The following is a 13030-nucleotide window of genomic DNA, read 5'->3' on the forward strand; positions in this document are numbered from 1 at the left end:
TCTCATTACTTAACGACTTTTAATGACTAAAAACATGGATTCCAGATGTCTGGACAGGTTATTGGGATGATGTCATTAAACTGGATAAAGCTAAGTAGAAAATAGCACTTTTCTTGATCTATTTTTGTCCATTAAATACGTACTTATTTCATTTTAGGTTCTGATCAGATTGAGTTAATGATAACTATGTCGTGTTTCTTTATAGAAATAACATTCTGAAACGAACTTCAAACTAACGTCAATATCAAACTAGATAATAACATTATTTCCACCTTGCTCCAAGCTTCCAGAAAACATAAGGTGACATTTTCCAGGGGTCACTCTAGAGCCTTCCAAAGCCAAGTTTGTGCTCATTGCACCCCCCGCCCCCAACTACGCACCCCCAGACTTTTAACATGAACATTCTACATTGAAAATCTTCGATGAGAATCGAAAACATGATTACAAATAAAGCTAAATCCTACACTATTAAATTTAGGCCCTCAAAAATGGGTTCAATCCAATGATGGTATTTCAAAGCTATGACCCATCCTCACTTTGCTATTGTTCTTTAGGTCACAGAGTGGAAAATACCCCCATTCCATTTAATTTGAAGAGTTGTTTGAATTTCAAAATCATAAGATGCAATTATCTGAGGGTAATATTAAGTTGGTTTTTAAGTCTGTGGGTCACTTACCCAATGTGAGGGATTTGTGTGTAGAACAGAACATGACAGCCACAGTGTCTGCTGGTGTGAAACCTGAATTATTCCTAGTGGCAAAAGAAAAAAGTGTTTTACAAATAAAAAGCATATTTAATACATCCTCAATCAAACGTAGTACCTACCTTTGTGCTAACATCCCTTTGATCAGTCCTGGTGACAGAAGTAATTCTATACCCAAATGTACAGAAATGTCCAAATTTCTTTTTAGAGAATAACTTCTGAGTCATTTATCCATGAAAAGGAGACAGTCTTAAAAATGTGTGGTGGAGGTCTTCTAAAATCACATATGTAATCAGCTTGTGGCACAAGACTTTATAAAAATCACGCAGCAAGGAAAGTTAGCTCAGTCACTAGGCAATCACTTGATTTTAACCCAGTGGCTTGAAAGAGTTAATGTATCTCAAAAAGGCTTCCCTCAAGGGGCAACACATCCCTTTGGCAGCAAACAACACCTTTGAGAAATACACCGTATGAACAAAGGTTTAACATCATATGTTTTAGTAAAAATAATAAATTACCAATTTTTATCCGTTACTACGTACCAGGTATTCCCTTAAGGTCTTTGCATATAAAGACAAAAACCCTATCAGGTAGGCAATACAATATCATTATTTACAGATGAGAAAACCGAGGCACACAGGAGTTGTGTAACCTGCCCAGGACCCCATAGCTAGGAAGTGACAGAGCCAGGATTTAAATCAAGTCTGGCTCCTGTGCCTGAGCTTAACTGCTATTGTTTTATTGTTATATAATATGTTAAGGATAAAAAAAATCTTGCGTAGTCAAAATCCATTAAATGTTATGGGGATCAGTACTGGTGAATATCATAATCAGATTTCCTATTTTAGATCATAAAGATTTAGAGAACCAGGAACCGAAAGGGTTAGAAATGTAACTATTATTATTGCATGCTTAATATGTTAGAAACTATTCCTTCCTGCAGGATCAGTGTTTGAAGATACAGTGAGTCTGTTCATTCCCGCCCTGAACGCAGACAAGAGAGCTAGCAAACGGAAAAATGTCCTAGAACCCGACTGCATACATATAGTTGTAGATGTAACAATCTATCCAATTGTCAGGGATCTCTAAAGAAAAAGACCCCACCATTTCCCTTAGTAACCTCATCCTTATCCACAACTTTCACTGGGAGAAAAAGCTTCCCTCAACAGATCCCACACCCTGTTTCTTTGTTATGTACTCACCGGAGGGGGGCAGAACCCTCTCCTCCACCACCTGCTCCTCTGTACATATGTTAAGAGAATATTTCAATTGCCCTGTAGTCTCCTCTCCTTTGAAAAATCATGTAAGCTCATGCTTCCTAACCAGTCTTACCTGCAGCCGTTTTTTTTTTTTTTTTAAATAACATCTTTCCAAACTGAATTTTTGGTGTCTCACCTCAGTTGAAAGAGAAGGAGGGAGGGAGACAGAGAGAGAGAGAGAGAGAAAGAAAGAAAGAGAGAAAGAGAGAGAGAGTCTCTCAAGAGGATGATCTCAAGCTTGGCAGGGGGGTGGGGGATGATTACGAAGCCTGTAGAGAACTTCTTGGAGGAAATTACAATTGAGCTAGGCTTTAAAGAACAGGTTTAGACATGCGCAGATGCGGATTTTAGGTCAGGGAGAGCAGAACGGAAGCATGCAAGTGCGGGAGGCAGTTGGCAAAGCACAGACTCTCCAGGCTGACTTGTGTGCAGGGACACTCGCTCACGTCCAGGAGCGTGGACTCCATAAGACAGGATAAGGGGAACTACTGAAGGACATGGGACAGTAGAATGGCATGGTCAGACCCGTTCTTAGAGAAGAGTAGTCACACAGCCCCGTATAAGGCTGAAGTTGATGAGCCCAGGCAGGGAGCAGAAAGCTATGAGGACCTGAAGAATCACAGTGAGTACAGGAGCTGGTGGTAAGAGACACGAAGATAGAGTTAAAAGAACTTGTCAACTGGTCACTTCTACGAAATATTCCCTCCCAACAGCTTAAGAGCACAGGCAGTGCGGGAAACACACTGGAATTTAAATCCAGACCATCCTTTTGCTTAGATATAAAATGGGGATAATACTGTCTGCCTCTTGGGGTCATCGTGAGGATAAATGCCAATGTCTGTTAAGAGCTGGGCACATAGCAAGTGTTTAAAAATGCTAGTTTACACTTTTATTGTTATTGTTGCCTTGAGAGAAGAAGAGAGATTGAAGAGAAATTAGAAACTTTGAGAGAAGTATCAAAAGCATTAATGGAAATAAGGAATGGAAGAGGAAGCCCAGTAGGGTCTGGGCAGGAGACCCAGGAGTTGAGGTTTAAGTTTACTGAATTTGCAGTAGTGAAGGGGGCTGTGTTTTCAAGAAATCTGGTGAAGAGAAGAAAAGGGCCATGGAGATGAACCTGTTTATACACAGAAAGTGATGATACAGCAGGTAGAAATAATGGACGAGACCACGTCCTCAAAGGGGCCTGAGAGGATGAGACTGAGATTAGCCGGAGAGGAGAGTATCCTACAGTCTGAGAGTCTGTGAGCTGGAAGCAAAAGAAGACAAGGTGAGTGAAAAATACAGAAATTTTTCAGGTGGAGAATAAGAAAGGGAAGGTAATTTACATCAGAGAGTTTACTTTCTTTGCAAAGCATGAGGCACTTCAGTCATCTACAGAGAAGTCTGAGGGAATACTGAGGCCTGAGAACCTAAGAAATGAGAAAAACTTGACATAAGCAGATTGGGGAATATGACCTACGGTCAATTCACAATGAATAAAAAATGTCTCCAGGAATGAACGCCCAGCTGTGACTGTGGAACACGTGGCAGAGCCAGCTGGCCTAGTCTGGGGTCTTTCTCCAGCAATGCTCTGGTGTCAATAACGCTGCAAAGGCCTTTGAGGTCTTCGGCTGCCCTTGTTTGTAACCAGTTGTTGCTGCACCTGGATTTACGCAGTTTGGTTTTCTTCCAAGGGAGTCCGGCAATACACTTCTTCTTTGGTGAACGCTGTTCTGCTTGACCCATTTCTAATGTGTCTAGATCTCTCTGGCCAAGAAAGCTCTGATTTAATCTGGCGCTGGCTGCCACGTCGGAGCAGCGTTTCCAGTGTGGCTAAAGAGGATGTTTGCAAGATATGCCTACTTGTCCTCAGCTCCGGGGCAAGGAGACCGAAGGTAAGCCCACACGGGGAGGTATCTGGCCTGATGTGGGTTGGAACACTGCCCTAGGGTCCTACTGACACAAAGCCCTTCAGTGGGGAGAGAGAATCAGGACGTAAAGATGGAATGTTTGAGGTTAAAAACAATATTCCACCTAAATAGGGCTGACTTATACTCTATGTCTACAGTAACAGACTGTTCCACATCACAGATCTTGGAGAAGCCAGCAGAGCACGTGCTCACTTAACCTTCCATCCAAGATGAGGAGGAGGAGGAAGAGGATGGTGAGTAACCACAGCAGTAAACATTAAAAAAATTTTTTTCTATCATATATATATATATATTAATTGAAGTATAGTTGATTTGCAGTCAACATTTACTGAGCACTTTTCTAAGCACTTTGCATCCAGTTCTTCTTTCTTCATAGAACAGCCTTATACGGCAACAGTATTTTTGTCTTGTTTTTTCCGAAAAGGGATCTTGAAGCACAGTTGCCTCAAGTCACACAGCTAATAAGGAGGCTGCCCCAAATTGTGAAGACAAGTTTGCCTTCAGAGAAGAACATTATAAAAACTCAAAACCATAACCAAAATCACCACACAATTTAGTGGATGAGAGCAGCTATCCCAGTAACTAACCCTCCCTCACCCATGCTCTGTTCAGGGGTGGTTAAATGGTGAAAAGTCATGACAACACCCAGAAAAACAAAGCATCCTGCACATTATATTAAGTGGTAATGACTATAATTATTTTCAGTGATTATCATCTCTATTGTGTCTGCTCCCATTCTTGAAAGGAATCGCATTACTATTTATTTTCGAACTCTACCTTATCTCTATTTAATATTGATTTTCTTTTTATCTTGTTTTTATAATTCTTTTGATTACTTTGGCTTCCCTCGAGATGTTTATTTCCTTTTCTTCCCAACTGGTCTTTTTATTCTCTCGCAAAGCTTTCATTCAGTGTTTTCCACATAATATTTATTTTGCCTTCCTTTGAGTACCCACAAAGGAAAACATGTCAAAAGGTTTTACTAGCAGAATTACAGAATGTGGAGCAGAAAAGGTCCTCTGAGATAGTCCCGTCTAAGCCCACTGTTTTTACAGGGGGAAACTTCCACGTGAAATACTTTCCTTTGTTAACCTCTGTACCTGTGTGGTGTTTTTTTGGTTTTTTTTTTTTTTTTTAACAGAACATGGTTTAAAAATCTTTACCTGGGCTTCTCATCTTTTTTTTTTTTTGAAATTTTATTTTATTTTTTTTATACAGCAGTTTCTTATTAGTTATCTATTTTATACATATTAGTGTATATATGTCAATCCCAATCTCCCAATTCATCCTATCACCCACCCCCACCCTGCTTTCCCCCCTTGGTGTCCATACGTTTGTTCTCTACATCTGTGTTTCTATTTCTGCTTTGCAAACCGTTTCATCTGTACCATTTTTCTAGATTCCATATATATGCGTTAATATACGATATTTGTTTTTCTCTTTCTGACTTCACTCTGTATGACAGTCTCTAGGTCCATCCATGTCTCTACAAATGACCCAATTTCGTTCCTTTTTATGGCTGAGTAATATTCCATTGTATATATGTACCACATCTTTATCCATTCATCTGTCAATGGGCGTTTAGGTTGCTTCCATGACCTGGCTATTGTAAATAGTGCTGCAATGAACATTGGTGTGCATGTGTCTTTTTGAATTATGGTTTTCTCTGGATATATGCCCAGTAGTGGGATTGCTGGGTCATATGGTAATTCTATTTCTAGTTTTTTAAGGAACCTCCATACTGTTCTCCATAGTGGCTGTATCAATTTACATTCCCACCAACAGTGCAAGAGGGTTCCCTTTTCTCCACACCCTCTCCAGCATTTGTTGTTTGTAGATCTTCTGATGATGCCCATTCTAACCGGTGTGAGGTGATACCTCACTGTGGTTTTCATTTGCATTTCTCTAATAATTAGCGACGTTGAGCAGCTTTACATGTGCCTCTTGGCTATCTATATGTCTTCTTTGGAGAAATGTCTATTTAGGTCTTCTGCCCATTTTTTGATTGTTTGTTTGTTTTAATATTGAGCTGTGTGAGCTGTTTATATATTTTGGAGATTAATCCTTTGTTGATTCATTTGCAAATATTTTCTCCCATTCTGAGAGTTGTTTTTTCGTCTTGTTTATAGTTTCCTTTGCTGTGCAGAAGCTTTTAAGTTTCATTAGGTCCCATTTTTGTCTTTACTCATTTTAGGAGACCTCGTCTATCACCAGCTGTGTGGCACTAAACAAGTTACCCAGAGTTCTGGCTTAGTCGGCCCATCTCTGAAATGGGTAGGAGACTTCCCAGGAATAACAATGCTCCTCTTCTCTCCTTCCCTCCCTTTCGCCCTCTCCTGCCCTCCAGGTCACCCTCCTTCCCTCCCAGGGCTGTGGCCTGAGGCTGAATGAGACATCTGGTTGAAAATGTACTAAGTGCTAAAGCACCTAATGCAAATGTTTATATTTGTTTTCTTCCTTTTCCTTTCTTAATAGTTTCTTTTGTCACTCTAGGGACACTCTAGGTTTCTATTACTCTAGTTATCAATCTACCAAACTATCTTGTATATACTTTTAAAAGGCTCCCAATTACTGCTTTATTTTTCTAAGCTTTTTCAACTTTTTTTCTTCTACCTTTGAAGCTTCTGAAAGTTGCAGAAAGCTTAGGTCACTATGGACAGTGGACTCTTGGTTTGATGAATCAACTCCCCATTCCCAGCAACTGTGACAGAGAAACGTCCAAAAGAATATATTGCAAAACTAGAAATGCTAATTCTCTCTCTTCCATAATTAGTTTTTGAAATAATATACACTACTGTGATATAACAAATATTTTACAGTAGCTAACATTTCTTGAGCACTTACTATATACTAGGTATTATGCTGAGGGCTTTATGTGCATATTATTTAATTCTCCAAATGACCCTATGAGATAGGTACTACTACTATCTCCATTTTATCAACGAGGAAACTGACAAAAGTTATAAAGTTATTAAACAGGATTGAAACTTGAGTCTGTCTGACTCCAGAGTTGGAATTTTTAACCCTGACGCTCTTCTGTGGACAGATAAATGAGAACACAGATTAACCACTCTCAAATGTATTTTAAATACTCAAAGTAGAAGAGGCTCCCCTGCCAGACACAATGACATGTTACACAATGGTAACATGTCAGGTCTGTAAACCTAAGAAATATTAACCAGGTAAACAAGTGTTGCAGGGAAGTTGAATTTTCTAGGCTGGGTCTCTCCTGGTTTATGCTAAACTTCCACCATCAGAGGTCAGTGGCATGCTGTACAAAAAAAGACAGACTGATTTCTATGTTGAGATTTTTGTCTCTGGATATCTGGATTGGTTTTAGCTTAATTGAATAGGCAAGTAAAAGAAAAGAAAAAACCCACCACAGGCCAATTTCACTAATTTTAAGAAGGAAGGAACAAAAAGTAGGAAAGGAAAAGAACTCAAAGAATAAACCAATGGGTCCTAGTTCTAACTCTTGGTATCTTTGACTAATTTGTGTGTGTGTGAACTTGGAGAATCCAGTTATATGCTCTCTACAAATTTCCAAACCAAAACAAGTATTGTGAACATTAAAATTAATTGAAGTAGTTTAGTGCAGTGTAAAAAGCACGGGTAAATTCTTTTGGAAATGTCAAATGAGATGAATTTCAATTCTAAGTGCAGTATTTGCCATCTGATTTTGGGTAAGTTACTAAACTACTAAAATCTGATTTTAGGCAAGTCCCTAAACTACTCTAAGTGTGGGTCACCATCTGCAAAATAGCAACAAAAATGCATAGTAACCTAGTCTTTTGCTGTCAGACTTACACAAAATAACATATGCACAATCCCTAGCACAGTGCCTGGCACAGAGTAGGGTTCAATAAATGTTGGTATTTTTCATTCCTCCAATAAAATCCTCAGGTGCTATGGGGTCTTCCAGCATGAAAATAGAATGTGAAAATCATAAATTTTGTCTAAATGAAACATCTCCAAATTTTAATGGCATATTTTGGGGCTACACAACCACTACCCAGGAGCACGATTACATCTACTCCATACTCTGTTGTTTACCAAAGAAAATGCATGTCTGGCCATGGGCCAAGCAAGTTCAAAACACAACAGAACTTTAGTGAAGGCAGCATAAGGCAGAATAGAAGGGCCTCAAAACCACAAGGCTTTATGAAAGTCCAGCCTACTCCATGCTGAAAATTCTCACTTCGAATTCAACTAGTTGCGATACGCCCCTCCCCCAGCCCTCCTTCAGCAATCCCAGTAGTGGCTGTTCTGCGCTTTCCAAGGAATTTTTCAGTCACTGACAGTCTGATTTGATAGGATGACTGGGTCTGAGGATTACTTCTGCCACAAGGACCAGCAAACAAACAGCCAGCGGAAGGCAAACATCTTTTCGAAGGTGACGTAACAAGCCATTTACAAAAAGAACTTTAAAATAGCTCCTACTCTCAGACTTACCCAATTAAGTCACATTTTCTCTGTGACTTAATGGCTCCAGGCTCTACTCTTACTTCATAAATCACAACCACAAGCTTGGGAAAATGCTTCAGATTACACCAATCAATAAATTTTTATTGACTGTTTACAACTGGCCTCGTGCTATAGCAAGTGCTCTAAGAGCCAAGTGCCTAATGTGAGGTCTGAACCATCCATGCTCTGACGCTATTTCAGGCCCCAAAAACAGCACAGGCCCCTTCTCTTGTGGCAGCTCATCGCCAGCTCCTGGCATTCAAGGCCCTCGCAATCTGGCCCAAGCTTACTTTTCCAGTTACTATTATTATTTTTAATTTTCCTCTACTCCTATTGTTCCACAAGGTCTTTGTGTGTGTGTGTGTGTGTGTGTGTGTATGTGTTTGCATGTCTACATTTGCTTTACTATTTCTTCTCCCAAGAACTCCCTCTTTGCATCTGTGCTTGCTGAATAATTAGCTATTCTTTATGATTCACGTCAAATCCCATCTCTTCCATGGAGTCTTGTTCTACCACTCTCTTTGGAAGTGCCTTCTTCTTTGAATTGACTCCAGGTTGTGTTACTGTCGCACTAAGAGAACACTCAGCTACCAATGCATATATCTAGTCTATAAACTCATACAGGATCAAAATCATTATTTGTGGTATTCACTATGGTAACTTTCTCCTACCAAAGGCTTAAGTCATATCTGTTGAATGTATAATACTGGTGGAAGAAGTGAGGCTTTAAGAACAGGAAAGATGAACTAGGACATGGAGATCAATTTTGACATGGGGTCAGCCTAAGCAAGGGACAGAAATGAGACTGCTTGAGGTTCTTCCAGGGAACAGCAAAGATTTTACCTCAACCTAAAGCTTAGATAGTGTGAATGCTAGTAGTGGTTCACTTAGCCCCCCAACAATGAACCTCATTCTGCAGGCACTGGATGACCACTGAAGGTCTCTGAACAGGAGACCTATTATCAGGACTCTGAGTTATTGGAAGTAGTATGAAATACACAAGAAGAGTTCAGTCTGGAAATGAAGAATAACGGTAAGACATCCATGGCAATAGTCTAGGGAGAAAGAGGCAACGAGAGCCTGAATTAGGGAAGAGGCTTTGAAAGTGCAAGAAATATCATTACTGAGGTAGGATAAAGACATTTAAAAAATAATAATGTGAAGGATTACAGTCTGAGTAACTCCGTGGATGGTAGTTCCATTAAAAAATATGAGAGAAAGAGGAAGTACTGGGGAAAAAGATTAATTCCATTTTGGATATTTTGAGTCTGAGGTCTTGTTAAGACAGTCAGGTGAAGATATCCAAATGGTAAGTGACGAGCAGTGCCAGAGCTCCAGAAAACAGTGCAGTGGAAGGTCTCGGCTTCATCAGCAGGAAGCTGAGAGCTCGAGCCAGTAGAACGGAGGAGGCTGCCTAAGCACAAAATGTGAATAATGAAATGAGGGCCAAGAACAGATCCTTTGGTAACTTCGACAACTTGAGGGCGGCAGGAGCACGATGGAACAGTCAGGAGACAGGAGACCAGGTAGAAGAATGTAGGGGCCTAGAAGCCAAGTCAAGAGCATGATTTGTCAATTAGGAAATTAACAACAAGAGATACCAAATCACTTACCTCGTTGAAAAGATGAATGTTAAAAGCATAAAACTCAGCTGAATGGAACAGACTGAAGAAAAAAAAAAAGATTAAATCTAAATTAGCACTGTAAAATCAGTATCTGTAGCATACTTACTGGTATGCTTCGTTTTATCTGAAACTTATGGGAATTCAAATAGAAAAATAAACAAATGAATAAGTGAAACACACACACATTGCTAAACTGACAGAATCATTTAAACTAGTGGGACTCAACTTGTTTTTTTTTTTTTTTTTTTTTTTTTTTTTTTTCCACGCCTCGCAGCATGTGGGATCTTAGTTCTCCAACCAGGGATCGAACCCGGGCCCCCTGCAGTGAAAGCGCACCTGGGCCCCCAGCAGTGGAAGCGCAGAGTCTTAACCATTGGACCACCAGGGAAGTCCCTCAACTTGTTCTTAGTGAAGATATCCTCAGATATAACCTATGATATTTGCTACTCAGGGTAACTCTAAAACCCTCTTTTATTTAAAGTTTGGTTATTTGTTCAATTTAGGAAGAGCTGGTTTGTTCTATGAATAATAGCAAATAGCATAAATGTGGTAGCATATAACATATATTTTGGAATGACTCATGTTGATTTTAATAACAAAACATTCTTTGATATTATAATTACCAAAGTAGTCTTTGGTATTACTGGGTAAATAGAACAAGAGGTTACTTTTGGACCCTAGCAGTTACTTGCATTTTATAGCCTGCTGCTTCTTAAAATGAAATGATATTACTTTGGGTATATTTTAATAGAAAACATTATGTAAATAGTCACATTTTAACCAATGCAGCCAATTACTATACTTAGAAAACAACAGTACCATATATTATAAATCCTACTTTTAATTCACAATAAAGGGTAAGATTAGCCTCAAGTTACAATAAAATAAATTGGCAAAAAAGTGTTCAATCTAGCATTTGAATTTGACAGATATTATGGCTTCTTTCATCTGGCATCAACTATTGTAAATCAGACATAAAAAACAAAGGAGATTATGTCATAAGTGCATAACTGATGTCTTTTTCAAGAACAGATACATACGATAAAGTCACTGAGTCCGTACATGCAACACAAAACCAAGTATCCCTTTCTAATCAAATGAACATTGGCAATGAATTTAGGGACCACAGATGGCTTGGCTTTGCTGTTGAGGAGGCTGAGGAGACAGCAAGGATATCCCACCTTCCAACTTACTTATGAACAGTATGAGAATCAGACTGAATTTATCCAGGTCGATATTTGGGTTCGAGAACGTGTCGCAGAAGGTTGTGTAGATGATCATGAGCAGTACACTGCTGCTGACAGCACCAAAAGGAGGCTTCTTTCTTTCAAGCCAGTCCTTGATGTATCTTCGGACAATCTGAAACACAGAGACCAACAGGTTGCCTCTTTTCAGAGATGGAGGGAGTTGAATTGGGCATTGCAAAGTGATTCTGACAGCAGAAAGACATAAAGGAAAGAGAATAATTTGGATGATGGCCACAGTGGATTTCAAAGCTTCCCTGCCACACCACTCTTCTCCTGAGGCATTTAACATTTGCAGTGCAACTTCCACTGGTGTCCATAATGAGAGTATATTTTCCACTGCATTCAAACCCATCCTTAATCATGCCAAATGCTCTTTGCTAGCTGTCACTGAGACATGCCCATTAAGCCTCCCCAAAGTTTATCTCCTCTGCTGATCCTAATGGATGTGTGTAATTATCACAGCCCCCTTTGCCTCGATGGACAATTCCAAGTGCAACTTTGGGAATCTTAACAATCTGACATCTTCAAGAATTTCAAGACAGTAGATAATCGAAAATGATCCATGGAACATATTAATATTTAAAATGCTAGCAATGCACCAGAAGTTTTTAATTAAATTATAACTCATGCTTGAAAAGCAAAAGTGCATGTGTTGTGGGAGTTTAAATAATTCAGACTCTGAATATCTAGAGTTTTTGTGAATCCAAAGACAAATGCCATTTGCATGCTTTTAGAATTCCAGAATTAACACTTAAAAATGAATAAACCTGTCCTAACTTTCCTACAAAAGGATGAGTGAAATATGAAGTTATATGGCAATCCTCTCGTATTTTAAAATCAAGTCAGATGTTTCAAATCAGGACAGCCTGAACATTGGCGATAACTTGAAGTTTGGATATAAAAGGGAACCACTCTATTTAAAACCTTTGGCTTTTGAAAGAAGCTGAACAAACCCGATAATGAAGACTAGAGTTGAGAGACATTAAGTTTTGAGTCACTCATTATCCTGCATAATTGAACATGAGATTTCACAACAGGCTGAATTACCATGATCCATTAGCAATAATGAGGTCAGGGAACTTCTCCTGACAAGGCTGATGGGGTTCTGTCATCTTCCACTCTGTCACTAAAAAGGCTTAATTCACAATGAGGCATGCCTTCACAGATACTCAAGAACAAATAAACGACTCTCCAGAGAACCTGTGAACAAACGGCTATTGGATCGATTTCCTCCGCTCTCAAGGACTCAGTAAGTAAAACAAGTGTTGAAAAAGGGTGTCAGGGCAGAAAGCTGACCAGTTGGTATGAAGTACAGGTGCAGCACCTTGAAGGTTGGGTGGGGTGGGAGGAGAACAAGGGTTTTATATATAAATAGTGGTCAAATATTTTTAAAAAGTAGATCTTGTAATTAAAGTTACAGCTGCATTTATAAAAAATCATGTTTTGTTTTTGCACAAGTGATCTGAAACCATAGTAATTTATCTAGTGTTCATTTCTTTCTTTAAAGTTTAAATGTAGTGAGGTAGAGAGAAATAAGAGTAAGTCTGTCACATAGTATTATGGACTGATGTATTAGCACACAAATTTTGGTGCCCGAGGGACCCAGATAGTCCCATGTTCAGATATGTCACCATGGGGGTAGTTGCTTAATAGAAGGCTACAGAGACTTCACTTAAAAGGTCATTTCATAATCTGTTGTTTCTGGTAGCATAAAGCTGGTAATTGGTCCAATTCAGTGCAACCCAACTTCTTTAGGAAATAAAATAAATGGAAATTACACAGAGTTATTGAAATTGATACTGTCCTCCAATTTTGTTTT

General features: G+C 39.2%; 1 protein-coding gene across 3 annotated transcripts in view; it reads right to left on the minus strand.

The window, feature by feature from the left end:
* The window catches only part of SLC10A7 (solute carrier family 10 member 7), a 251927-nt gene that overhangs the window by 37266 nt on the left and 201631 nt on the right, over nt 1–13030 (minus strand). For 2 of the 3 annotated variants that reach the window (XM_082463441.1, XM_082463437.1), the window contains 3 exons: nt 11158–11323; nt 9953–10004; nt 677–750 (listed from right to left, as the gene is read on the minus strand). In XM_082463441.1, coding sequence (XP_082319567.1) covers nt 677–750; nt 9953–10004; nt 11158–11323 — 292 coding nt within the window. The remainder of the gene's footprint in view (nt 1–676; nt 751–9952; nt 10005–11157; nt 11324–13030) is intronic. The other variant, XR_014264085.1, reaches the window with a different exon arrangement.

This window comes from Balaenoptera physalus (assembly GCF_965194825.1).
Source record: "Balaenoptera physalus genome assembly, chromosome: 5".
NCBI lineage: Eukaryota > Metazoa > Chordata > Mammalia > Artiodactyla > Balaenopteridae > Balaenoptera > Balaenoptera physalus.